Source organism: Monodon monoceros, unplaced genomic scaffold (genome assembly GCF_005190385.1).
Source record: "Monodon monoceros isolate NGI ecotype Baffin Bay Population unplaced genomic scaffold, NGI_Narwhal_1 Super_Scaffold_3, whole genome shotgun sequence".
NCBI classification, from domain to species: Eukaryota; Metazoa; Chordata; class Mammalia; order Artiodactyla; family Monodontidae; genus Monodon; species Monodon monoceros.
Window position 1 is genome coordinate 21,797,918 of NW_021703780.1, and position 27,890 is coordinate 21,825,807.

A 27,890-nucleotide genomic window follows, 5' to 3' on the forward strand; every position below is an offset into this window, starting at 1 on the left:
CCATGGTGGTGCAGTGGTTAAGAATCCGCCTGCCAATGCAGGGAACACGGGTTCGAGCCCTGGTCCAGGAAGATCCCACATGTCACGGAGCAACTAAGCCTGTGCTCCACAACTACTGAGCCTGCACTCTAGACCCCGCGAGCCACAACTACTGAGCCCACGAGCCACAGCTACTGAGCCCACGTGCCACAACTACTGAAGCCCGGAGACCTAGAGTCCGTGCTCTGCAACAAGAGAAGCCACCGCAATGAGAAGCCCGCGCACCGCAACGAAGAGGAGCCCCCGCTCGCCGCAACTAGAGAAAGCCCGTGTGCAGCAACGAAGACCCAACGCAGCCGAAATAAATAAATAAATAAAATAAATCTATTTTAAAAAAAAAGAAATAAAGTTTCAAAACATGAGAATTAAAATTTTACTGTACTTGGTATAACAATAATTTATAAAGGATGGCAGAATTAGTCACAGGCATAATCTTACAAGGTGGAGAGACAGTACAGGAAAGCTCTCTTAGTTTAAGTCCTTGGGCAAGTTACTTAACATCTTTGGATGCAGTTTTGTCTTCTGGAAAATGGTGTAATAATAGCACCATTGTGCCAGTGACTTATAATAATCCTTGTTATTACAAGGATTAAGTGAGTAAGTATTTGAAAAGTGCTTAGAACATATTGTATTTACTGTCATATTGTATTTACTCTATGGTAGACTTTATAAATATATTGCAATATTCTGAATTGTAACTGACTGTATTTGTACTGTAACTGATATAAATTATATTGGAGTATCATGGTTACTGTAAGTCTGGAGAATTCATGTAAGAGCAACTGTGAGAAAACGGAGGTTGGTGATCACCTAGAAAAAGAAGAGTTTGTAGAATGGTAACTTGTTCAGTGTGTCTTTTCCACAAAACAAAACACTGTACACAGGTGTCCTCAGGGTGGAGGAGCTGATTGATTGGGTGACCACTGCTTGATAAAAATATCCCTTATTCGAACTATATGCTCAAAAAGCATCCTCTAATCTGTATCTTGGTCTCCTGACCAGAAAGTATGTACACCTATGATACTTATTTTCAATATCAAGTGCATCTCTTATTATAAATTAATTAATGGCATTGCTTATTAACTCATTTCATGTGAATTTAGGTTTGTATAATCATAGTAATAGGTAATAGATAATATATAATATGCAGGGTTGTTTACTATGTCTCAGTATTATAAGCACTTCAAAAATATTTTATCAAATCTCAGCATACTCCTAGTGAGTAGATAATAGCTGTATCCGTTAGATTTTGCTAAATTATATAACAAAAACCCCCAAAATCTAAGTGGATGACAATGGCAAGTGTTATTTCAGGCTCACATTGCATTTTTTCATAGATCAGTTGTGGTTCTGCTCCACATTTTCTTCATGGAGGGACCTAGACTAAAGGAACACGACATGAAAAGATCTCATTGCTCCTAACGATTCTGCTGGAAAGTGAGTACACCTCACTTCTACTCACATTTGATCTACCAAAGCAACTCCCATGGCAGTGACTGATATCAAGTTGGTGTGGAAGTGTACTCCTCACAGGGGTAGGCATGTCATAAATCGATATTAGTGGGCAGGGATGTATAATTCTCCCAAAAAGGGCAGCAAAAAATTGGGAGTAAAAGTGAAATCTACTGCACTATCCTCATTCAAATTTTAGACATGAGAAACTTGAGAAATAGAGTTTAGTAAATTTCTTAAAGTTGCAAACCTAGTAAGTGATAGGATTGGGATCTGAAATAGAGCTGTTCATCTCCAGAACTGTGATAGCCAGACTCCAACATGGCCCTGGTAATTCTCATCCTCTGATATGCACGCACATGTGCAGACTCCCAAACTAAATAGGACTGACCTATGGAACTAATAGAATATTGTGATTTCTGAAGTTATGTCATAAAGGATATTGTGACTTCTGTTTTGTGCTCTCTTGGATCACTCATTCTTAGGGAAGCCAGCTGTGATGGAGTGAGCTCTCAAGCAGCCCGATGAACAGGTACACATGCCAAGGAGCTGCGGCGTTCTGCCAATAGCCAACACTGACTTGCCAGCCACGTGAGCCATATGAGACATCTGGGAATCGGATCTTCTATTCTCAGTCAAGTTTTCAGATGACTGCAGCCAGAGTAACATCTTGACTGCAATCTTATCAGAGATCCCAAGTCAAAACCACCCACTTAAGTCACCCCCAAATTCCTGACCCATGGAAACTGTGTGAGATAATAAATGCTCATTATTATTTTAAGCCACTAAATTCTGGGATAATTTGTTACACAGCAATGGATAACTATGCCAAACTGCCACCACCAGGTATGAATTAACAATATTGTGTAAGTGGATGGAACTTACATTTACAAACCAGCAAATTCATATAATTTAGGGGGAACAGAGAGGGAAATGTAAAGGGATGCTGCGGGAATAATAGGAAGTAGGATAGACAAAGAAGGAAGAGTCAAGAACAGAGAAAATATACACAGGCTCAAATGCAATCTATTCTTGTTCATCGAACCATCTCTTTTGAAGACACCAGCAACATCTTTGAATAAATAGATGTTGAAGAGATTGATTAGGAAAATGATTATGAGTTCAATAGTAAGGTCAATGGAAAGGTAGTTAATATCTCTGAAGTCATTCTTTCTCACAGGGTCCACTTACTAGACAGAAGAGAATACTTCTCAAGCTCTTGCCAGAATTAAGGGATCTGTGTTTTGACTCTTAAGAGTATATATGTAGACACTTATGTTTTATATTCTTAAGCTCTTCTGGGCCAAGAAAGGATACCCAATCCTCCATCCCATCCCCAGATCTAAACTACTCTCCACCTGCACCTTCTGCAGGGACCCTTCCTCCTTCCAGATGCCACAGAATTCCCTTCCTGACAGCCCAGGGGACAAATCACTAACCTCTCTCAGGCTTTCATTTTGAAACAATAATGGGTTCTTGGAGTTTCCATATACTTCAACATCCAAATTAAGTTTAGAATCCTTTATTAGATTCACTCTTTTCATATTTTTTTGTTTCGGTTTTATTGATTTATTTAGACTTAGGCCAGTGAACAATTTAACTCTGAGTTTAGAGCGTAAAATGTGCGTGAGCTTGTGTATAGTGCAAAATACATAAGATATCAAAATATATACATACTCTGCAAGATATAAAGATAAAGAGATTAAGATCACCTCTTAAGCTATACCGTCAATCTGCTGATGAAGACTATTATTTATTAAATCAATTTATTTGGTTGTGATAAGAAATCAATAGATTTCTCTATTGAAATTAAAGAGAAAAGAGGAGAGGGAAGAGATGAGAAGAAGAAATAGCAGAGCAAATTGCATTGAAAAGGAATATCTATTACTTCCTCAAAATTTTGTTTCAGTAAGGGCAAGCATGAGCGCATGTGAGTGTGAGCGTACGATGTAAAATGTGTTTCTTAGTGTAGGTTACAGTCAAAAAGAGTTCTTAAAAAAATAAATAACTGGCCAGCTAATGAACATTTGAAAATAAACTGAAACCATTACTGTTTAGGCTACAAAGCACCCAACACTTAGTGGCTTAAAACAACTATTTTATTATACCCATAGATTCTTCAAATCAGGATTTCTGATAGAGCAGAGTGGAGTTGGCTTGTCTCTTTGCCATGATGTTTGGGATTTCACCTGAAAAGACTTGACCACTGGAAGCTGGAATCAGCTGGAGACTCCTTCTCTCACATTGCTGGTCCTTGTATTAGGATGGTTCAAAAACTGCTATGACTAACCAGAGTGCCCAAACGTGGTCTCCACAGGCAGCTTGACTTTCTCACAACGTGGTCTCAGAACTACCGAAATTCTTATGAGATAGATAGTTCAGAAACAGAAGCGTAAGTGTTCCAGCAAATAAGGCAGAAGCACCATTGTTTTTTAAGACCTAGCGGTGGAGGTCACACAGCCTCCCTTCCTTCACATTCTATTGGTGCAAGCTGTCACAAGGTCACTCAGATTCAAGGGGACCAGAATTAGACTTGATGGGGGAGTGACAAGACACATTGGAGAAGGGAATGTGGGTCAGGAGAAATAGCTGCGACCATTTTTGAGAAGCTAAATTTGCCATATTATATAACCACGAGAATGTCCAGGACTGGTAGACTAGATAAGTAAATACATTGGGCCACATGTATAAAAGAAATATTAAACTGCAGTGCAAATCACCAAACTAGAGCTCTCAGCACCAGTATAATACAGAGGGATGGATCTTGTTCAGGGAAAAAAAACAAGACATGAAAGATTAAATACATTGTGATTTTGCACATATACATAACAAAATCAGGCCAAACTAAAGCATTGTTTATGGATACACAGATAAATGATGAATCTGTAAATGAAAAAACACGTATATAATTTCTGTGAAAGTCCAGATAAAGAGCAGAAAGAGGAGACAGATAGTACCTGAATGTCTGAGAAACTCAGCACCCATATTTTTCTTAATAAGCTTCATCATATTTTAAAGAGAAACATGTTGTTTGCTAATAATAAAGTAATTGTGCTTATGGTAGAAGCTTTGAAAAACTATTGAAGTTTGGACATAAGAATAAAAATCACCTACATTTCCGCCACTTTGGCAAACCTATGTCATATTTAGGTATATTTCCCCCTTCTATGAAAAGTGGTATAACACGGTGAGATATGAAGAGAAACTTTTTTTTTAGGAAATTTTTATTTTGAACTAATTTTATATTTACAAGAAAGTTGCAAAAATAGTACAAAAAGTTTCTTTATATCCCTCAACTGGCTTCCCCTAATGTTAATGTCTTACATAATCATTGTACACTTATGGAGAACAAGAAATGGATGTTGGTGCAATATTGTTAACTAAACTTTATTTATTTTTCAATTCTTTTTTAAAATTTAATTCAAGGGGCTTCCCTGGTGGCGCAGTGGTTGAGAGTCTGCCTGCCAACGCAGGGGATACAGGTTCGTGCCCTGGTCTGGGAAGATCCCACATGCCGCGGAGCGACTGGGCCCGTGAGCCACAATTACTGAGCCTGCACATCTGGAGCCTGTGCTCCGCAACAAGAGAGGCCGCGATAGTGAGAGGCCCGCGCATCGCGATGAAGAGTGGCCTCCACTTGCCACAACTAGAGAAAGCCCTCGCAAAGAAACAAAGACCTAACACAGTCATAAATAAATAAATTTTTTAAAAAATTTAATTCAATTTTTTTATACAGCAGGTTCTTATTAGTTATCTATCTTATACATATTAGTGTATATATGTCAATCCCAATCTCCCAGTTCATCCCACCACCACCCACCCACCCCATCCCCACCCCCATGTTAACTAAACTTTAGACTTTATTCAAATTTCACAAACTTTTCCACCAAGTCCTTTTTCTTTTCCAGGATCTTATTCAGGATCGCACATTGATTTTACTTAATGCTTTTCCTTAGTCTCCTCCAGTCTGTAACAATTTCTTAGTCTGTCTTTCCTTTCATGGCCTTCACATTTTTGGAGTATTGATCAGTTATTTTTTTAAATGTTCCTTGGGTGGAATTTGTCTGATGTTTTCTCATCCCTGGAATGAGTTTATGCATTTTGCCAGGAAATAGCACAAAAACGATGAAGTATCCTTCTCAGTGCAAGGAGTTCATGATGTTGATATGTCTTACTATTTGTGGGGTTTACCCTGCTCACTTAGTTAAGGTGGTGCCTGGGTTTCTCCACTGTAAATTCATTACCTTTCTCTTTGTAGTAGATAGATATCTTGGGGAAGATACTTTGAGACTATGCAAATCCTGATTGTCCTTCAAATTTCACTCAGTGATTTTAGTATCCACCTGTGGATTTCATCTGCAACAAGGGAAAGTTGTCCATTTTCCTTATGTATGTATGTATTTATTTATGGATATATATTTTATCTATGAGTTAAAATCCAGTATTATCAATTTTTATTTTGTTGCTCAAATGGTACCAGCTTTAGCAATTAGTAGCTCCTTGAGAGTGGCTTGCATGGTGTTTCAACAAATTTTCATTTTATTTTAAGCATCTTCCTTTTCTGGCACCACAATATGTTCCAGGCTCACCCTGTATTATCCCTGCTCCAGCCTTGGAGCCAATCACTTCTCCAGGTGGTCCTGGTTCCTTTGATTAGAGAATGATGCTTAAAAACCAAAGATTGTCTTCCAGGTGTGCTAATTGCTGCTAGGGTGTCACTGCTTTTAGGTCCGCTCCACTGACAGAGCAAGGAAGTATATTTGTATGTTAACCCAATCACATACACACACTTCTAGGTGTCTATATCTATTAAACTGGAGATGTATTTTAAAATATGAGTTTATATTAATACTTCTGTTTCTAATCCAGCACGTTTCATTTTAGCCAAATACTTCTTTTTGCACTAGTGAGAACACTGGATCTCATTTTCTACACCGTGTTTACTCCTTTGTTCAATTCTAAACACATAAGTAGTTTCAGAATTGTTAACCCATAACCCTGAGAAAAACACTTTTATTAGATTGCAACCTTTATGTGTAGTTGCTTTTGTCTTTAGCCTTATAGTATCCAATCAAGATACTGTTTTCTACAGTTACTTAAGTTAATTTTTATCTTCCCCAATCCCTTTAGTGTTATTATGTAATAACTGTAAGTTAATATAGTTTGGTTAATTTGTTAGTGCTTGTATTCCATTCTGAGTTCCCCCATCTCTACTGCTTTTAATAGTGTGACTATTTTGCTGGTATATGAAGCATTACTATAGTTTTAAGAGTCAGAGTTATACAAAAAGACATACTCAGAAAACTGTCACTCCCTTCTCATCCCTGCAACTCTGTTCCCATTCCTTCCTTCTTTCCATTCCTTTCTAATCCCCACCCCCATAGATAACAAATCCCTTTCATTTTTGGTTTATTCTTCCTGTGTATCTTTTGCACAAATGAGAAAAAAAATGTATTTTCTTATATGTTCATCTTTCTCTTACAGAGGGTATCATACTATAGGTACTCTTCTGCACTTGGCTTTTTCACTTAACCATCTATCCTGGAATTCATTCCTTAATAACTCATAGAGATCTTCCTCATTCATTTTTGTAGCTATATATTACCCAATTGTACATATGTGTTCTAGTTTATTTGATCGCTTTTATACATGGATATTAAAGTTTGCTCCAATATTTTACAGTTCCAAAGAGTGCTGCAATGAATAACCCTGAGTATGCACCATGCCCCAGCTTTATTTGTTGAATTAAATAAAAATAATAACAATTTCTGAAATAATATATAGCCCATTTTAAGAAGTTTTCCAGAAATGCTCTACACCAAAAGCCAAGATAGAGTGCCTCTTAAAAGAGTCTACAAAGGGGAGGCTGTCCCAACAGATAGAGATCTACAGGTGGTCTTCATAGCGTCACCATGGCTGCGATCATACAACACGCCCGCTATGAGGAAGATGGAGAAGGGTTAATTTGTTTAGCAAAAAAGCGCCTCTTCCCCAAACTCTGTCTTGACTTTTCTACTGAAATAGAAAAGTCCAGAATCAAGTGCTTGATTCTGGAGCCCAGAATTTTGGAGTAAAAGGAACCAAGTATAAGCCTCACTTTCCCTTCAGCTTTTCCACAAATCTCATCATTACTCTTAGCACAGTTGCTATCGTGTTCAAAATGGAAATGTTTGCAGAGTGCTCCCCATTTTTTATGACTTGGGGTTTCTTAGAGGCTTAAAAACGCCAATAATAGGAAATTACTTTTTGTAGATCATTAGCGACTAACACACTTGAGAATATTTCATGGCTATAAAAGTTCAAGAAATGCATGAGGAAGACTCCTCCCACTCTGGCCATATGAGATTGTACTGTAAGAAATACATTTTACACGGTGGCACCCAGCACACAATCAAAAAGCTATGCAGAAAACTGAAACTACCTGCTTTGGGCTCTGATACTTTGTATTCTATTCTAGTTCATTAAAAAGGAAACATTTTGGCCTTGTGCTACAAAATTGATTTTGCAACCTTTAATGATTGTTCAGACCTGCAGCCTGAAAAACACTGAGCAAATGCTTTGAAGTCAAACAGATGTGAGCTGGAATCCTGGATGCACCTCTTACCAGCAGTCTTCTTGGGAGAATTCAGAATTATCTGGGGCAAGACTTTGGAATCTATATTTAAAGCACAGGTACAACACACACATATACACACACACACATACAAACACCCTAGGTAGTTCTGATATAACTGACAGATCAATAGGGAAATAGAGCCTTTAGTGTTACTTCTATTTCAAATAAATGCTTGATGTAACAGTGGCAGATCCTTTACGTCTTCTTTAAGTCTGTCAAATAGTTTTATTTATAGAAAACACACTGCAACATAGGAGATGAGCATAGATGAGTTAAAAGATCCCAGAATTTGAAGAATTTAAGTACCTCCAAATCAGAAGTCGTTAGGGATACATAGAAAAAAGGGAGGTATTTGAGAGAAAATTCTAGTGTGCTCTGCAAATTTCAACTACGTAGGGGAGTGGTTTTGTTTGTCATTGCAAATGAGCATAACCCCACTGCCCTGGGATTAAAGTGCCCATAAAATCAATTTCTGTAGTAACCATCAATTGGTCTGTTTTGGAGCCTAATCCCCTCCCTTTTTATTTTAATATATGACAAAGCGCATATTTATTTTTCACTAGCATGCACAAATTACATTGAAAATGTTTACATATTAAGGCTTTAAAAATATTGATAATTTATATGTCTTTTATACCAGATTCAGCGTTAATTTAAACAAGACTCTTTTGAGACATTTCATTAATGTTGAATCAAAGATCTGTATTCTTTTATTTCAGTAGTAGAGTCTGTTGTGTGTGAAGAAAATTGGGGGAATGGAACTAAAAATTAATGTGATGTCAAATGCCATGTTACAACCAGCTACACCCACAGAATTGTATCCTATCACCTTATAGCACTGGCCAAAATTTCAAGTCTTTCAAGTACATGGCTTTCAGTTTTTAAAGACAATTCCGTCCAGATCATTTTCCAGGAATAATTCCTTTAGTTGGGTTTTCATGGCCAACGTGTACACTTTGGTGATTGCCAATATGTACTACCTAAATAAAACCACTTTTTCAAAGACCTTGCAAAGGGTGTCTTCAGAGGACAAAAACTTAACATGGATGGTCCCTCAAAGCTCTGCTTCCGAGCTGGAAATCTGAACTTGTCATTCGATCCTTCACGGAACTTATTTTCTTTTTGATGGAGCTCCGGGAAGCATAGGACCATAATCTTCATGAGTGAAGCCATATTTGCTGTGTGGACTAGTCATTCATCAGTTATTCGGTGATAACAGGATCTGGGTTTCTCCAGTAAAGGGAAAAGATATGTTACAATCTACAGTTTCCATTTAGTTCCCCTTATGATCAACGCTTGAATTCCAATTCTAAAGAGTATATTTCTATTTGATCCTGAAGCATATGCCAAAAGAACTCACCAAGACTGCAAACAAATTCTTCCAAGTGCGCCTCCGCTTCCAGTGACTTCATAGAAAACATCTGCGTGTTATTTGAAAATTAATCCTTTTCCATCTGTGTATCCTGTGTTTTGGACTCCCTTTCCTTCCCAAATATCCTGAATTCAAGGTATCTAAACTCATGGAGCAGTTGTCCAGAGGAGGAGAAGCAACCGCCCCTCCCCCAACCCCTGGGAGCAGACAGGAAAAGAATTATCCTAAGGAATTGTTTAAAAACCCAGACGCAACAGAAAGAAATAAAACCATGGCTGCATACGTTGATGTCCCAGGGGTCCAACATTTAACCTCATATGGGCAATAATTTGTTTAGCATTAAACTAAACCAGTTTGATGAACTCAAATGCCCTCGGCTCAATAGACAGGACTCTCAGAGGAGCCTGTGTTACTTCCCTCACTTAAGTGCAGATTTGTAATAAAAATCCTAATGCCAGTTACATGCTTTTTGGACCTATAAGAACCTAACCACTTGGAGAATCATATTTGAGAGGTCAGAAAACTCCACAGTTAAAGATCGGTTTATAATTTACGAAGAAAATAGAAAGTTTTGTTTCTCTGAGTTGAAATTTGACAAGCACGGCGGGAAATATTGCTGGGTTTTGGCATAAGGTTTTGTGCTTTCCTCATAATTTGAGACCTGAGTGAAGCCTGAGACTTCGGGGATCATTTTCTGGGAAAAATCGGGCAATTCAGTGCAGAGAATTTTGATATTTTTGGCATTTTTTGAGGTGTAACAAACACAACTCGGGATCCGAGAGGACACTCTGAGGCTGCCAGCGAGGCGGGCTGGACAGCGCACCAATCACGGCGCAGCTCCGCCCTATATAAACGGGCGGGCGCAGCGGCGCGGCCCGAGTCCCGGCCAGTGCCTCTGCTTCCGGCTCGAATTGCTTTCCCAACAATCGCCTTCAACATGTCCGAGACTGCGCCCGCCGCGCCTGCTGCACCGGTCCCTGCCGAGAAGACGCCGGTGAAAAAGAAGGCCCGTAAGGCTGCAGGTGCCGCAAAGCGCAAAGCGTCTGGGCCCCCGGTGTCCGAGCTCATCACCAAGGCTGTCGCCGCCTCCAAGGAGCGCAGCGGCGTGTCTCTGGCTGCGCTCAAGAAGGCGCTGGCGGCCGCGGGCTACGATGTAGAGAAGAATAACAGTCGGATCAAGCTGGGTCTCAAGAGCTTGGTGAGCAAGGGCACTCTGGTACAGACCAAGGGCACCGGCGCCTCGGGTTCTTTCAAGCTGAACAGGAAGGCGGCCACCGGGGAGGCTAAGCCCAAAGCCAAGAAGGCGGGCGCGGCCAAGCCCAAGAAGCCCGCAGGAGGGGCTAAGAAGCCCAAGAAGGCGACGGGGGCGGCCACCCCCAAGAAGAGCGCCAAGAAGACCCCAAAGAAGGCGAAGAAGCCTGTCGCGGCTGCAGGAGCCAAAAAAGCAAAGAGTCCGAAAAAAGCGAAAGCAGCCAAGCCGAAGAAGGCGCCCAAGAGCCCAGCGAAAGCTAAGGCGGTGAAGCCCAAGGCGGCTAAACCAAAGACCGCCAAACCTAAGGCAGCCAAGCCAAAGAAGGCGGCAGCCAAGAAGAAATAGAAAGTTTCTTTGGCCTAAGGCTTAGAAGCTCGACACAACCCAAAGGCTCTTTTCAGAGCCACCCAAAGATATCAGGAAAAGAGCTGTTGGCACGTTTTAGGGGGGCGTGGTTAGGAGTCAAAGGCTGCAAGTGAGGGGCGGCCTTCCCCGGGGTGTGTCTTGATGGCCTCGGCTGCAGTACGTGACAGTCCCTTGAGGAAATTGGTAAGAGTGCGGTTAGACTGGCCAGGGAACAGGCCTGAGCGTAAGCTTGTTTTACACTCCAGTGTGCGGAGGGTGGAGACCGCTGGTTGAAAGTTAGTCCCCACTTCGCCCCAAAGGGCGCGGTAAGGGAGAGCACAAACTCAGGGGCAGGAAGTCTCCCCCCACTGTATCAGGCACTACGTTCTGTAAGTGTCTGGAGACCACTAAAGTGAAATTTAAATGTTTACCCCATTGCACGAAAGATGGTTTATCATTTAATGAGCCACTTACATTTTCTTTGCTTAACAAGGGCATGCCGACAGGCAAAACTGGCACGTTTGCGGGAAAAATACTCCCAAGTATTTTAAGCATTATGGTTAATAAGTAACAAAAATTATCACGACTTCTGATAGAGGACGAAGAGGTTAAGAATTGTGAACTTTTAAGAGGGCGACCCAGCCCAGCACGTTATGTGCGGGTAGTGGTTACTTATTGGTTAGCTGCCCAGGGCGCGGGGTAATGCGTTTACGAGCTTGTCCACCAGCTCTAGCTGGACATTGACACGGTGACTAGTTGCGGGGCCCGAACCAATGCACGAAGTTATACAAAGGAAAAGAGAAGTTGCTTTCAGTTACTAACTTAAAGCGAGCGTGTTGTCATTTCCTTTCATCTGCTTGCTGTGAAATACACCGTGCAGGTGCTTCAAAAGGCTATTTGTACTAGCTATGGGTAGTCTAGTCTAGGCCCGTCTGATTGGGTCAAAGCACACTAACTAAACAGCCAATGAAAAGGTAGACCTGCTAGTATCATTTACATTCCTGTTTGTGACGCCACAATAAAATTAATCCAATCATGAGCGAAATCTTACTAACCTAATTTGAATACCGCATCTATAAGTAAATGTGGCCTCAGCGGGGGCGCCTCTTTTCCCAGGTGTTAGCATTAGTGTTCGAATTTTTAACGCTACAATGCCTGAACCCACCAAGTCCGCTCCGGCCCCGAAGAAGGGCTCCAAGAAGGCGGTGACCAAGGCGCAGAAGAAGGATGGCAAGAAGCGCAAGCGCAGTCGCAAGGAGAGTTACTCTGTGTACGTGTATAAGGTGCTGAAGCAGGTCCACCCGGACACCGGCATCTCGTCCAAGGCTATGGGCATCATGAACTCGTTCGTCAACGACATCTTCGAGCGCATTGCGGGCGAGGCGTCGCGCCTGGCGCATTATAACAAGCGCTCGACCATCACTTCTAGAGAGATCCAGACGGCCGTGCGCCTGCTGCTGCCCGGGGAGCTGGCCAAGCACGCCGTGTCTGAGGGCACCAAGGCTGTCACCAAGTACACCAGCTCCAAGTAAACTTGCCAAGTAAGCGTCTTTACACCTAACCCCAAAGGCTCTTTTAAGAGCCACGCATGCTTTCAGCAGATGAGTTGTAATCCTTTCATTCCAAAGGCTGTTTCCGGATGTCTCCTGCCAAATTTAAAGCTTCACTACTGTTCTTTAACTAATACAGCCGCGTAGAAAATACTTATGAGGAACTTAGAAAATAACAATATGTGCCGTTAATTGCGCGCTCACTATGGGCAAGTACACTTCCATAGAGCCATGATACCACATAACCAGATACCAATTTGCACTGAAAATGCCATTTCAAGTGTGCAGCTTTCCTCTTCGTGTGTAGGTCTCCAAGTTGATCCTAAGGTTGATCCGGAATTTGGCGATGACCCCTTACCCAGAGCACGAAGGCGCATGCTCTGACTTCATTCTGCTCGGAGCTTTTCTATTTCTTTCCCTTTTTAAAAAACAAACAAACATATAGACATGTATTTCTGGGGAAAATGCTGAAGGAAATGGGAGTTTTCACTGAAATGTTACACAGGTTTTTCTGGTTTTCTTGCTTTGTAATTGGTGCAGTTTCTGCTTGAAGCTCTGAGCAGCGGGTGGGGGAGGGAGAGGAGGAGCCTAGGCACCGAGGAAAGGGAAAGGGAAGCCTTCAAACCCTGTCAGCTACTGTATCTTCTTTCCCAGAAAGTCATATTTAATTTATAGTCCTTTGGGGGCAGCATTCAGCTTTAAAGTCCTCTGGGTCACAAGAGGGAAGCACAGTGCTCAATCAGTTAAGGCGCCTGATTAAGGCCTGAGGCCCCCTTTTCAGCACCCTCTCCGCTTTACCGGAGGTCCCAGAGCGTCAAGGACGGAGAGGAAGTAGAATGAGAAGGAAAGCCTTTTCTGGCCGGTAGGATAGGGGTAAAGGTTTTCACTGCTGAGGAATAGATTCTGTCGGGAAGATAAATCTCTGAAAAGAGGTCCAGAGGGGCTGGGAGGGAGTGGCCGGGAGGAGAGGAATCAATGGTCAGAGGTCACCGAGAAAATTGCCAGGTAGATGAGGCTGGGCTGGGAATGAAGTGCTGGTTGAGATGAAAAATTTAGGTGGAGGGTATTGTTGGCTGAGGGAGGAATGAATTTAGAAACTCTAGGGTTCTCACGATCTCCCAAAGAAACAGGGATTCATGGATTATGGGGATAGATTTTCCATAATATGGCAAGCTGGGTACTTGGATGAACGATTAAAATCCAGAATAATATTTTTTTTAATTTATAAAAGCAAGGAAGAGCCACCACAAAACTAAGGAACTCTCGGTCCCAAGGGCTTGGCCCACGTGAAACCCCAAGCACCACAGCTGACTTCACCCAAACCTGCGCTTTGTTTTTTAGGGTGTTATGTGACGCCTGGCCATGGTGGGGAGCATGATAAGAACTCTTTCCCAGTGAAGCTGAGACACCAGACCAAAATGCACTAGAAATAAACACACAAACACACTCACCATAGATGATGGCAAACAGTCTGCCCTGCACGTTGGTGCTGAGTAGATTCCACTGCTGAGAATTTGGACTACAAGCCAGACTTCACACTTACTTGTTTCAGCTTGAATACCACAAGGATTCAAAACACCCAGGCTGAGAATTTAATTTAAGGATATCCCAAACTGGTCTGGTGCCCCTGAGCACCTGGTAAAAGCAAATACAAATCCTCTCTGGAAGAATAAGCTTCATTTTAGGCCTCAATAAATCTTCACAGATAAATATCCAAGAAAATGAATGAGCAGCTTCACAACCGAAATTAACCAAACACACCATGAAATAAGGCACCATGACCAAGAGCAACAGACAATGAAAACAAAAGCACAAATTAACAGATACAGACTTCAAGTGCCTAACTTTAATATCTTAAAAAAAAAAATATGTGTGGGATTAAGAGAATACAAAGAATGATCACATAGATTTGAAAAAAACAAATAGAAATTCTAGAAATATATATACATTTATTTCTAGAATTTCTATTTGTTTTCTATAGAAACAAATGTTACTATTCTATAATTAATTATATATATAATTATATATAATATATATAAATATAATATAAACATAAATTTATATAATACATATAAAATTATATATAACAAGTTATATATATACATATAAAATTATAACAGAACTGAAATTAAAAGCTTACTGGATGATTTTAATAGCCAATTGGACCCAGCTGAAGAATTTTCATGAATTATATAACCAGATCACAAGGAATTATCCAAAATGAAAAGAGACGAATGTAAAAGTGAGTTTAAGAGATCTGGAATTAGTAGTAAAATTGTCTGGCATGCATCTAATCATAGTAGCAGGACACGCAGAAAATGATGCAGATGTGAGATTCAAATGATCATGGCTGACAGTTTTTTAGAATTGATGGATTACTCATACAATGAAAAATAAATGTAGTGAAAAATGATACAACAGAAAGGGTTACTGTGTGACACTAAACTAAGCCATATACATTCTTACAACAAATATAATGCTGATTTTCATAGGGTTGTGCCTTCTAATCTGTGTGGACACGTGGCATCAGACCAAAGCACTGTTTGAAATTCTTGAGGGGAGAGGACTTGAGTGATTGATTATTTACATGCATTTTGTATCTAGCTAAAAATTCTGTTAATGCTAATCCATATTTAATGGACTATCTTGATTTTCATTGCATATAATACTGTCATTAGCAAATAAAAATCTTTGATATTCTTTCCAATAACAATTTCTCTTAATCTCTTTTATCTTGTTATTGTGTTAACTAAAGTCACAAACTATTTCATATTAGACATGCTATTAGATGTCACCATCTTTTTTCTCCTTTTCATGGAAATAGCTTTGGTAGTTCATTATTTATAATAATACCTGTGTGTGTGAGCACGTGTGTGTGAGAGAGAGTAGTCTTTATTGTGCTAATGTAGTTTCCTTTTAATTCTTTTTTAAGAGTTTTTATTAGGAATGAGTTATGAAGTTTTGTCATCTGATGAAATAATGTCCTTTTACTCCTTTAACCTTTTGCAGTAAAGTACATGTAGATTTTCTAATGTTAATCTATGCTTCCAGTCCTAGGACAAATCTTATTTGGTCATGTTGTATTATTATCTTAAATAATGGCTGGATAAATTTTAATATTTTACATGGATTTTTAAAATCTCTACTATTCATATATAAAATCATTGTATGATTTTCTCTTTTGGGTTTACCTTCATCAGATTTTGTCCTTAAGGTTATGGTAGCTTCATAAACTTCACTGTAGGGCTCTCCTTTATTATTTACTGCTTTATAATAAATTATCCCCAAACTGAGCAGCTTAAATCAATGGATATTTATTATCTCATTCAGTTTCTGTGATCAGGAATCCAGAAGTGACTTAGCTGGGTGGTTATGACTCAGGGTCTCTCAGGAGGTTGAAGTCAAGATGTAAGCATAGGCTGCAGTCATCTGGAGCATAGGCTCCAGACTGTAGCTGGAGGATTCCCTTCCAAGATGGCTTGAATGCCATCTTGGATGCCAGACAAGTTCCTGGTGGCTTGTGGCAGGAGGAACTCAGCTCCTTGCCACATGGACCTCTCTGGAGGGCTAAATGGCGCTTCAAAACACGTTAGCTGTTATCCCACCGAAAGAGAAATTATATAGAGAAAGAGAGTGCCAGGAATGCCTTCTGCGACCTAGTTTTGAACATCACACACTGACGTTTCTGCCACTTTCTATTCTTTAGAAGCAAGTCACTTAAACCTAGCATATATTCAGAAGGGGAATTAGAATCCACTTTTGAGGTAAGGATATTTTAAAAATTTGTGGACATATTTTAAAACCACCACATCATTCTTTTTATGCTTTAAATACTTGAATGTAAAAAGTATTTGTGCTTTAAAGATTAGATAGAAATAAGTTGTAAAATCACCTGAACTTAATACCTTTATGCTTGGTAGATTTTTAGGAATTCCAGCAACCTAGACTATAATAGATCACTATCCACAGAGACAAAGTCAATAAAACTCCCACATGATGTCCTGATGGACTTTTCTCTGAGATTGTAAAGGACAAAATAGCGGCCTCTGCAGTTAAATAAAACATTATCTCAGCACATAGCAGGTATTTTTTTTGTGTGTGTGTGTGCGTTACGCGGGCCTCTCACTTTTGTGGCCTCTCCCGTTGCGGAGCACAGGCTCCGGACGCGCAGGCTCAGCGGCCATGGCTCACGGGCCTAGCCGCTCCGCTGCATGTGGGATCCTCGTGGACTGGGGCACGAACCCATGTACCTTGCATCGGCAGGCGGACTCTCAACCACTGAGCCACCAGGGAAGCCCAGCAGGTACTTTTTGAAATATTGAATAAATTGAATTAATTCATCTGAGAAATCCTAAACTGCAATCAGGAAAGCAAATCTCTGGTGCACGAATATTTTGGAATGTCCAACAAACTAATACGTTTGGTCTTTTTGGAAAAGAAAACAAATTAAAGAAGAAAATAAATATAGTAAAAAATTAAAATTTCAGAAAATACTGTGGTATATGAAAATAGGAGAAAATAGGGCTTCCCTGGTGGCGCAATGGTTGGGAGTCTGCCTGCTGGTTCAGGGGACACGGGTTCGAGCCCTGGTCCGGGAAGATCCCACATGCCAAGGAGCAACTAGGCCCATGCGCCACAACTGCTGAGTCTGCGTTCTACAGCCCGCAAGCCACAACTGCTGAAGCCCGCTCGCTTAGAGCTGGTGCTCCGCAGCGGGAGAAGCCACCGCAATGAGAAGCCCGTGCACGGCAAGGAAGACCCAACACAGCCAAAAATAAATAAATTAAAATAAAAAAGAAAATAGGAGAAAATAATAATATAGAGAATGGTAATGAAATTTAAAATTGACAAGAAATTAAAGGTAACATAAAAAATTTATTTAAAATATAGGAGTGAAGATTGATGATGAGTAAAAAAAATACAATGTTTGAAGTGTAAGGTAACAGATTAAGAGTTAGCAGAAACTCCATAAAAGAAGAAACTAAAGTGAAGAATTCAGTTATGAAGGTTTATAAGGAGATTCTTTTTTTTTTTTTTTTTTTGTGGTACACGGGCCTCTCACTGTTGTGGCCTCTCCCGTTGCGGAGCACAGGCTCCGGACGCGTAGGCCCAGCGGCCATGGCTCACGGACCTAGCCGCTCCGCGTCATGTGGGATCCTCCCGGACCGGGGCACGAACCCGCGTCCCCTGCATCGGCAGGCGGACTCTCAACCACTGCACCACCAGGGAAGCCCTATAAGGAGATTCTTGATGTGTGTCAAAATGTCCTAGCAAATTGTGCCATGGCAGTAGTTAGCATATTTATTTATAAATCAATTTATTTAAGAGATAGTCATTGAATGTGTCTGGGCTAGTCACTGGCATGGGCACTGGAGACACAAAGAGAAATAAGGTTGTCCTTGACTTCCAGGAGCCCTCAGTTTTGTAAGATCGTCAAGGAAGCTTACAGTTAACTGCTTTCATTTCCCTTTATCTTTCACTAAGGCCCAACAAGTGTTTATCACTCTTTGGAAGTCTGCAGTTAGGTGAATAGACTTAGGCTCATGTGGGAACTACCAAATTCATTAAATTAAGGCAAAAAAAATCATCCCAATTTTTGAGTGATAAAAAAATATAGTAATATTAATACCATTGTGGGGCTTCCCTGGTGGTGCAGTGGATAAGGCTCCACGCTCCCAATGCAGGGGGACTGGGTTCGATCTCTGGTCAGGGAACTAGGTCCCACATGCATCCGCAACTAAGGAGCCAGCAAGTCACAACTAAGAAGCCCACCTGCCGCAACTAAGACCTGGTATAACCAAATAAATATTAAAAACATAAAAACTGCATATAAAATAATAACAATACCATTTTGACATAGTGCAGAGCTAAGAACAGTCCATAAGGCTGAACTCACACATCTGACACCAACTTCAGGGGTCAGAGGTCTCTCCAAAATTACCCTCAGATTAGATAATTTATTAGAAGGACTCACAGAATTCACTAAAAGCTATTATACTCAAGGTTAGGGTTTATTATAGCAAAAGAACACAAAGCAAAATCAGCAAAGGGAAGAGACACATGGAGCAGAATCTAGGAGGGTTCCAAACTCAGAGCTTCCGGTAACCCTTTCCCAGTGGAGTCATGGAGTGTTTACAACACCTTCCTGCAACAATGTGTGACAACACAATATGTATCGCCAACTAGGGAAACTCACCCAAGCCTTGGTGTCCAGACTGGATCTTTAGTATCCAGTTCCTCTGGACCTAGTACAGATATGGCATGGCCCAAAGCACCCAACATAAATGATCCTATTACACTATCCAGTGTAGCTCAATGCCTCCTGGTAAACAAAGATAATTCTCATCATGCAGGACATTCCAAGGGCCTACAGATCACATTCCATCAAAGGGCAAAGGCCATACCTCCTTGGAGAAGGTTAATTCTGAACAAAGTCATAAGAAAAACTATATTTTTACAATTTTGAATTAGATATCTATCGACTGTAACTTGAGTTCTACAACTATTTGCTTTTTATGATTGTTCTGTCACATATTTCTGCATACTTAGATCAACTGTGAACCCAGAAATTATAAGGAGATTTCTTTTGGAAGACTAATTTTTGTACTTTATTCAGATGAACAACTTCAGCAGTCTTCTCGATTTATACTCCCAACTTCCCTCCAAACCCTAGCTGCAGGAAAGGAAGACTTAGGAGAGGTAGAGTTCAACTTTGGGAAAAGTTTGGGGAAAGTTTCATGTTGGTGGCATGGGCATTTAGTGCTAAACAGAAGAAAAGGCTCCTTTACATGAAAAGCAGCATTTGAGTGGCTCTTCCTTTCATAAACCATGAAATTTGCCATCATGCACAGGGAACAGGAATTGTAGAAAACTAAAGGAGTCATGCTTTAGAATTTTGTTTAAAAGTTTTAACAGTGAATGTTAAGCTGTATTTCTTAAATACAAAACAATATCACAGCCAAATTATAGCTATGTTTTTTAGGAAAGAAGGAGGAGGAGCATGGGTAAAAGAAGAAAGGTGAGAGAAAATGAGGAGTCAGAAAAAGAATGGAAGAAGCAAACTACTACAAAAAGGAGGGAAAGGGCCTAGCGACCAAAGAGAAGTCTATAAAAGACTGTGATAGGAGAGAGGCAGTGGGTGGACAGGCTTAGTCATGTGTTTCAGCTGGGTATAATACCTGTTACATAACTGAAATATTCTCCACATTTCTTGGGTTTTAGGTTGAGTGGATTAATTAAAATGGTATCATATCTGGGAGACTTTCTCTGACCAGCAGATGTAAAATGGTACCTCCCTATCCCATTTTTTACTTTTCTCCATTCATTCTTCTTTGTTATACTTAGTACTTATTGACATAAGTTTGTTTATTATTTGTTTCCCCTCCCCATTCTCAAGATTGTAAGCTCATTGGAGCAGGGTTAGTCTTTTTTGCTACTGACTCCCTAATGCCTTGACTGTTTCAGACACGGTAGGCTCTCAGTAACCATTTGCAGCACGACATAATTAATTAATTAATTAAAATACACATACGTCTGCAACAACAGGAATAGAGGCCAGATCTGTTTGTTGAAATGGTTCAGTTGAATGAGTGACTCTTCTGGGGCTCACTTTCTTCATCTATACAAGGAGAATAATAATAATGCATTACTTCTTAGAGTTATATTAAGGATTGAGATAATTTGTGTAAAGCTCTTAAAACAGTTATAGTCATTTCATAAGCACTTAGCAGTTGTTAGCAATTGTTATATTTTCCTTAATCTCTGAATTAAATGAAAATCAGAGTGACTAATTCTCTTCAGGTCAAAAACTAAAGGGAGAGAATATAAGCTTTTGAACTATTTGAATTCCACCCCAGTAAGAGTAGTTGGGAGATTTGAAACAAAGATTACATTATTGAGAAATATCTCTTGACTGAGCATGGTTTGAGTCATTACCTGTTGATGCTAATAATGACTAAAGTGTAGGTAACACTGGAGCAGAGATTCCTCATAGCACATTATACAAGCGTATGTAAACAGAACCCTCTTCTTTGTATAGCAGATATTAATGTTGATGGCAAAATGGCACCTAATATATAAACCTTTTTTATTTCTTCAATCAGGGGAGAGATATGAGTGCAGAGAAGAAATGAATGCAAACAGTAACTGAAAATGAGAATCTGGCCGTAGAAGTTATGAAGTATGATGTCTGACCTGCCTGAGATGATAGATTAGTGTGTATATCCCACCAAAATCCTACCCATCCTGATTTGCTGCACACTGACTTATCAAAAGGAGATCACTACCCGAGTGGAAGAGCCTAAACAAGGTGTTTTAGCTTTTTCATTTTATTTTTATTTACATTATAAAAACAGAATTTACTTCTGTTACAGGCGTAATTACTGGGAACTCATTATTTACCGTGGACTACCTTTGCTGGGGGAAGTCTGAAAGGATAGCAAAACATTTGTAAATGAGACGCTATATTTAATAAACTCTATGGATAATTGAAATTCCGCTTTCATTGTTGATTCAAATTCTTCTCCTAAGATCTTCCCTTTCTGGACAGACAATTTATTTATATTTCAGTTTATTTTCTGGCATTAAGTTCTGAGTGGGTAAGACCTAAGAACTGTTTTGGCTTTGTTAACGATCTCGAAGGTAAAAACTTAGCTTAGCTAAGCTGACATTTAAGAGGTCACCTTCAACATCTGAATTAAGGGGAACACATTACTTCTCACCTGAAGGATTTTTTTTCTTTTTTTTTTGGCCGCGCCTCGCGGCTTGCGGGATCTTAGTTCCCCAAGGGACTGAACGCGCGCCCTCGTCAGTGAAAGCTCGAAGCTCTAACCATTGGACTGCCAGGGAATTCCCTTGAGGGATTTTTAAAAACAGATTGCTGGGCCCCACCTCACAGTTTCTGTTTCACTAGACCTGGAGTAGGATCCAGTAATTTGCATTTCTAAATTATCAAGGTGGTGCTGATGCTGCTGGTCGGGGATCACACCTAGAGAACTGTGCTTTAAATTACGACTTGGGATGTCCCTGAAATGATACTATCAAACAGCCGCACAAAACTGAAAAATCACCTTGAGGTTTAAACTGGAAGTGTCAAGTCCTGAAAATTGGCACCTCCTTCCGGTACAGCCACGCAAGGGTGGAAAGAATAACGTTGCGTTCCACGCCCGGCCTCTGTCGGCTCCCGCCCGTAGCCACGCCCACCCACGCAGGGTCTGTCCAAGGGCCGTCCCGCCTCGCCGCTCCACGCCGGCTCCCTCATTGGATCGTCTCACCCAACCTCACGTTCCGCGGCTTCTCCCAGAGCTCCACGTTACGCATACGCCACGTTACGTCACTTCGGCTCCCCCCACCTCCCCGCCGCCCCGGGGGTCTCCAGTAAGCTGCAGGCTTCCGCCAGCCGCTTACGCGCGCGAGATTTCGCGTGGCAGCCACCTGCTGATGCGCAGGCTTTGCCAACCCAGCTTTTCGCCGCTGGATACTGGAGAGTCCCAACAGTCCATGAGGACATGCGCAGATTAAAACGGGGAACCGAGCAGTTTGAAGACCGAGAAACAGGGCAGCAGCCCTCCGGTAGTTTTTTTCTCCTCTCTCGACTTTTTCTGAGCTGACGCTTTCCCTCATAACTAATCCCCAGGACACCTTCCTTGCACCACCCCTATTTATTATCAACACATTTCTAGGGCACTTTGTGTGAGGATTAAGTGCGTGTATATGTATGTGTGTGTGAATTATTATTACTTCCCACTTGAATATATGTTTTAAATTTCATCTTGAGATGCACGAGGGGCCTACATTTATTAGGCTACGGTAGACACAGACCCTACGGCCCACAGTACTTTTAGAGGCTCACGAAAATATTTTAATTTCTTCTAAAGTCAGAATTAAAAATGAACTTTTAGGTCGATGAAAACGTTCTGTGTAATACTAATATTTTAGTGTTTATATAATTTTAATAATGTTATTATTTTTCTTATAATTTTTACGGAGGAGAGGGCCCAGGAAGGCAAAAGTGCATAGGGCCCGCAAAACATAATGCAGCCCTGGGTGCAGTTTGCACACAACCATCTCCCAGTTATTTACTTAAAAATTTTTTTTCTTTTGGCATACACCTAGACACATTTTCAAGTGCTTTCCAGATGTTCACTCCTTTAATACTCGTAACACACCTATGAACTATTGTTATCCCAATTTTACCCAGATAGACTGAGTCACTTAGAGCTTAAAATAATTTATCCAATGTCATCTAATTAATAAATGGCAAAGGGGATTCTGACCCAAGCAGCTTAGCTCCAGGGTCCCTGCTCTAAACCATTGCACTAGAGACATTATCTCTTGGTAACTCTAAGCAATCCGAATCAATCATAGCAGGTAAAATTTAAAGCAAACTAGCCAGGCTACTTTGAGCCCTCTTCTTGCCTTTGCCTACAAAGATTTGAACAAATGCTTAATATAGTTTCTGACAGCTCAAGGTCTGATGATCCTAGCCTCTCTTAGGTTCCCTGCCCCACTGTTTCTTTTTTCTTTCTTTTCTTTTTCATTTGTTTTATTTTGTTTCGGAGAATCATCTTCACTATTTTTGCTCATTAACACGAATTTTACAGTGCTTTACCAAAAATACAGTGCTGTTTTGTGGCATAACATTGAATTTTTAGCTTATTTTTGAGTTTATGAACATTTTAGCATATTGAGTCATCACAAAACAAACATAGTGTAGTGTATATCTCTTAATTTGAGTGAATCTTGTTTTGTATCCTCAAATCGCATTTCATAGTTTTATTCATACAGATGTGGAATATTTTTTCCTGGACTTAGAACCCTTAGAAAGTGTTGTTCTGTTGTAAATGATTTCTGGTTTTTCTGTTTCAGTTCCAGAAAGGCCATGAATTTTTATGTGGTGCTCATGTAGCAACCAACGCTCTTAAGCTCTGTAAGGTCTAATTGTTTGTTCATAGATTTTCATGAATTTTTACAATGACATATTATTGTCAGACAATAAAGATAACATCTTTTCTTGTTGCATCCTTACCCTTCTTACTTGTACTTGTCTCATGGTATTGGCCAGACCCTTGGTGCCATATTGAATAGGAGTAGTACCACCAAACTTTTGTCTTTCTTTTGACTCTTTGGGAATCATTCTAAAATTACACTATTAAATGTTGTGCTCACTGTAGCTACTCCTTATGAAGTAAGTAGCTACTCCTTATTCTTCTAGTTTGGTAAAAATGTTTATAAAGGCAGAGTGTCATATTCTAACAAATATTTTCCCAGTATCTATGCAAATGATAACAGTTTTTCTCTATTAATTTCTTACAGTGGCAGATTTGATGTTAAACTTTTCCTCCATCCTTGGAATAAACCCTATAAGATATAATATTTTTTTTAATAATATGGTCTCTTGGTTTCCATTTGCTTGCATTTCAAATAGAGCTTTTTTAAAAAAAAAATGAATTTCATGAGTAAAGTGAGACTATAATTTTCTCTTGTCTCTCTCTTCCTTTCTCCCTTTGTTTTAGGTCTGTGTTGTTCCTGTCCAGTTTAGGTAAGTGTACACAATTGCAAAAGAAAAAAAAGGAGAGCTATTTTTCTATTGAAATGGCTTCTGTAAAATAGGGATTATCAATTATTTAAATTCATTAATACCTGTAAAACCCAGTTATGCTTGATATCATTTAGATTGAAGAGTACAGGAGAGTTTTTTTTAACTGCCTGTCATATTTCCATAATCATAACTTGTTTATTCAACCCGTTACTTAATTTTTTTCTTGAAAATTATCCTTTTCTGTTAAGTTTAATTTTTTGTAAAAGTTATTCATAGCATTCTTGTGGTTCTTTATATCTCTTTTTTGGTAGCTACTTTCCCTTTTCTATTCCTATGATTTATTCACACACACACTCTCTTTTTTCCTCATTAGTTTTTCTAGATGTTTGTCTATTGTTGTAAGGTTTTTCAAAGAACAAGCTTGTGGTTTATGGATTATCTCCATTTTTTTCTTTAATTTTTTTTTTTTAAATTTCAGGTCAGGGTTGACATATTTAAAATAATATGTCAACATGAAAATCCATGAGAATCTATAAACAATGAGATCTAATAAGAGCTCAAGAGGGTTAGTAAATATGTGCACCACATAAAAATTCATGACCTTTCTATATATTAGCAATGACCTATCTGGAATTGAAATAGAACATCATTCACAACAGTACAACACATTCTAAGAATTCTAAGGCTGATTCTTTCTACTTTGATTTATTTTCCTGTTCTTTTTTTAGCTTTTTTTGTTGAACATCTGGTTTGCATATCTTTAGTGTTTCTTGTTCCTTAATATATGTATATAATATTATATATTTCCCTTTTAGTACAGCTTCAGATACATCCAACAAATTTTATATGTATTATTCTCATTCTTATTTATCTCATAATATTACATAATTTCCCTGATGATATTCTAATCCATGGTATTTAGAAGTGCACTTTTAGTTTCCAAGCATATGGGAAGATTGTTTTATTTTTACTACCTTAAAAATATATTTTCTATTGCTCTTTAATTAGCTGATAAAAGAGTGCCGTATATATGAAACTGTTTTTTTTGTATCCATTGTGACTTTTTCTAAACTCGGTGTTGAATTTTTGAAATTATTAAATGTGTGCTTTTAAAAATTGGACAATCTCTTTGTGTTAAGTGCAGGAATCACAGATAGATCAAGTTTGTTCATTGTGTTGTCCAAATCTTCTATAACCATACCTGTTTTTCTTTGCTTGTTATGTGAATTTATAAGAGTAGTATAGGAAAGCTTGCCCTACAGCTGTAAACTTGAAGTTCTCTTGCTAATTCTTCCAGTTGTTGCTTATATAGTTAGTGGTTGTGTGGTCAGGTGCATATAAGGTCCTGAATGTTACATCTTATCAGTGGATTTTTATTTTATCATTATGAAATATCGCTCTTTTTTATTTCTAGTTCTATTTTATTATTTTTTTTAATTTAGCCTGGTTTTGATGGTCCCTTGTTCCTTGATTGTATTATTACATTTTTATTTCTTCAAACTTCCAGTAAATAGTTATTTTATAGTCTCTGGTAATTTCAGTATCTGAAATTCACTGCCCGAGGGAAAGAGAGGCAATCTAAGGCTCTTCTTTGTTTGGATGCCTGACCCTCCACAGTGTCTGTTTTCCTCTTTGATTTGACAACATTTACTATAAGCTTATATTTGGACATTCCAAGTTCCTGGTAGAATGCCTGGCACGTAACAGATGCTAAATAATTACTGAATAAATAAATCACAATCAATCTCTGTACAGTATATCTAGAGAACTTGGGTTCACGAAGCTTCCTTCCTGAAGTGGTTTATGTTTGCCTTCACAAGTCACTAGGAGGCGCTATGAACCTAGGTTACTAATTTCAGGAAGCTTTCACCGAAACACGGTAGGGGCGGGGGGGGGGGCGGGGGGGCGGAAGGTTGGGGAGCCTGAGGAATGTCAGGAAAAAATGTCAAATTCAGGGAGGACACCTCTCTGCAGAAAGGAAAGATGGTACTGAAAGAACTAACTAAGAAGCCGGTTTCAGACGAAGATGATGATGGTGATGGTAATAATAATAATAAATTTAAAATAAATGTGTTAAACACCGGATTCTTAATTTTTAGTAAGTTTTTGGGGTTTTTGTTTGTTTTATCATTTCACTAGTTAGACTGAAGAACTATTTCTGACCCTCCTTTGTGGCTAAACTGGATGTGATTTGCTCCTTTCCAATTCGAAGGTTTATAGCCATATAGGCTACGAAATTCTTTTCTTTCTTATCTCCCTTCAAGTGATGTAATTTTATTTCCCTGCCCTTTGTTTTTACGCTGTATTTCTGCATTTTCTGTACAGTGGGAAACACTGTACTCGGAATTGTCTGGATCACCGCCTATTTTTTCTCAGTTCTTCCTTTCCCTCTCACTGGATTCAAATGTAAAGATACAGCTTTTCCAGGAGCTTACGTAAACGGGCCTTGCAAATCAGAGACTAACCGTGCCACGAGCTTTGCCTCCTTGATATTTCAAAACACTGGAGAGAGTTACTTCTAGTTTTTAAAATTAACAAACTAATCTGAATTGTTATAAACGAATCAGAACTCATTATAAAATAGGTTAACTAGATTAAAGAAGGTGGCCTGATTGCTGGAAAACTGTCTCAGGATATGACCAGTGAGACAGTATATCTGGAATGATTTATTTGCGTGCAGACCTCAAGACGAACGAATCAGCAATTGCGTAACTAAGTCTTCATTTGCATAACGTTGTCTACAGATAAGCAGGATCCGGTGGAACGGACACCGTTTTCTGTTCTTTCAGAAGACATCGACGGTACAATGCCTGAACTAGTGAAGTCTCTGGCCCCAAAGAAGGGCTCCAAGAAGGCGGTGACCAAGGCCCAGGAAAGAGATGGGAAGAAGCACAAGTGTAGCCGTAAGGAGAGCTACTCCGTGTACGTGTACAAGGTGCTGAATCAGGGCCACCCGGACCCCGGCATCTGGTGCAAGGCCATGGGTATCATGAACTCGTTCGTCAGTGACATCTTGGAGCGCATCGCGGGAGAAGCGTCGCGCCTGGCGCATTACAACAAGCGCTCGACCATCACTTCCAGAGAGATCCAGACGGCCGTGCGCCTGCTGCTGCCCGGAGAGCTGGCCAAGCACGGTGTGTCCGGGGGTACCAAGGCTGTCACCAAGTATACCAGCTCCAAGTAAATGTTTATAGCCACTTTTCAGAGCCATTTCACGTTTTCACAATCAGAGCTGCGCACTAGCTTGTGCGGTTTCGTGAACTCTGGGATTTAAATTAGTGTCAGGGGTAACGCTTAGCAAAGTACTTAAAAAGCAAGAGATCCTCGGGTGGCAAATCTACTGTATATGGTTTCTGACAACTGTTCCGCGTACGAGGGTTCCCAACGGCTAAAGCGAACGTGCACTGAAACCACTTAGTGCTAACCCCAATCCTTGGAGCTCTAGGTCACCTTTATAAAATTTGTACAGGGTGCTCTCTGGGCTGGAATCGGTGCTTTGTGAAGCTCTGGTCTTGGTTTTATGTAAAGCGTCAGGCTGTAACGTCCAGGAGACCACAGTTATGTTTGAAAATCCCACCGTCTAAAACCGGAACTTTCTTAGTATGACTTTGGAGGGTCTTCCGCCTAGGTTCATTTGTGTGGATCTAATTCCTTTTCCTCACACTCCCTCACCCCCAGCCCTTTGCCTAGGGCTTTCAAGTCCTGGCTGAACATTTTATCTAAGA

At 39.9% G+C, this 27,890-nt stretch overlaps 4 protein-coding genes across 5 annotated transcripts in view; 3 read left to right on the top strand and 1 right to left on the bottom strand.

Moving 5' to 3' along the window:
* Window positions 1-27,890, bottom strand: part of LOC114907282 — a 111,343-nt gene that overhangs the window by 76,867 nt on the left and 6,586 nt on the right. The gene's annotated exons all lie outside the window — the stretch shown is intronic.
* LOC114907291 (histone H1.4) lies at window positions 10,362-11,120 on the top strand. The gene has a single exon (XM_029242802.1). The coding sequence runs from the start codon at window positions 10,417-10,419 to the stop codon at window positions 11,074-11,076; it is 660 nt and encodes a 219-aa protein (XP_029098635.1). The 5' UTR covers window positions 10,362-10,416; the 3' UTR covers window positions 11,077-11,120.
* Window positions 12,158-21,118, top strand: LOC114907319 (histone H2B type 1-M). The gene is made up of 2 exons (XM_029242836.1): window positions 12,158-12,617; window positions 20,729-21,118. The coding sequence occupies exon 1, from the start codon at window positions 12,228-12,230 to the stop codon at window positions 12,606-12,608; it is 381 nt and encodes a 126-aa protein (XP_029098669.1). The 5' UTR covers window positions 12,158-12,227; the 3' UTR covers window positions 12,609-12,617; window positions 20,729-21,118.
* On the top strand, window positions 22,112-27,445 carry LOC114907298 (histone H2B type 1-L-like). 2 transcript variants are annotated; one of them, XM_029242810.1, is made up of 2 exons: window positions 22,112-22,196; window positions 26,910-27,445. In XM_029242810.1, the coding sequence occupies exons 1-2, from the start codon at window positions 22,133-22,135 to the stop codon at window positions 27,347-27,349; spliced, it is 504 nt and encodes a 167-aa protein (XP_029098643.1). In that variant the 5' UTR covers window positions 22,112-22,132; the 3' UTR covers window positions 27,350-27,445. The 2 variants fall into 2 exon arrangements, 1 of the variants encoding a protein (XP_029098643.1); XR_003796713.1 differs by lacking the exon at window positions 26,910-27,445 and adding an exon at window positions 24,140-24,200 and having other exon boundaries at window positions 22,126-22,196.

What these genes read in the sequence shown, in the direction of transcription:
- LOC114907298 (XM_029242810.1), top strand. Translation starts at nt 22,133, where the DNA reads ATGCGCAGATTAAAACGGGGAACCGAGCAGTTTGAAGACCGAGAAACA. An exon ending in AACAGGGCAGCAGCCCTCCG is followed by an intron (nt 22,197 to 26,909) that starts GTAGTTTTTTTC and finishes CGTTGTCTACAG; the next exon opens with ATAAGCAGGATCCGGTGGAA.
- LOC114907291 (XM_029242802.1), top strand. Translation starts at nt 10,417, where the DNA reads ATGTCCGAGACTGCGCCCGCCGCGCCTGCTGCACCGGTCCCTGCCGAG.
- LOC114907319 (XM_029242836.1), top strand. Translation starts at nt 12,228, where the DNA reads ATGCCTGAACCCACCAAGTCCGCTCCGGCCCCGAAGAAGGGCTCCAAG.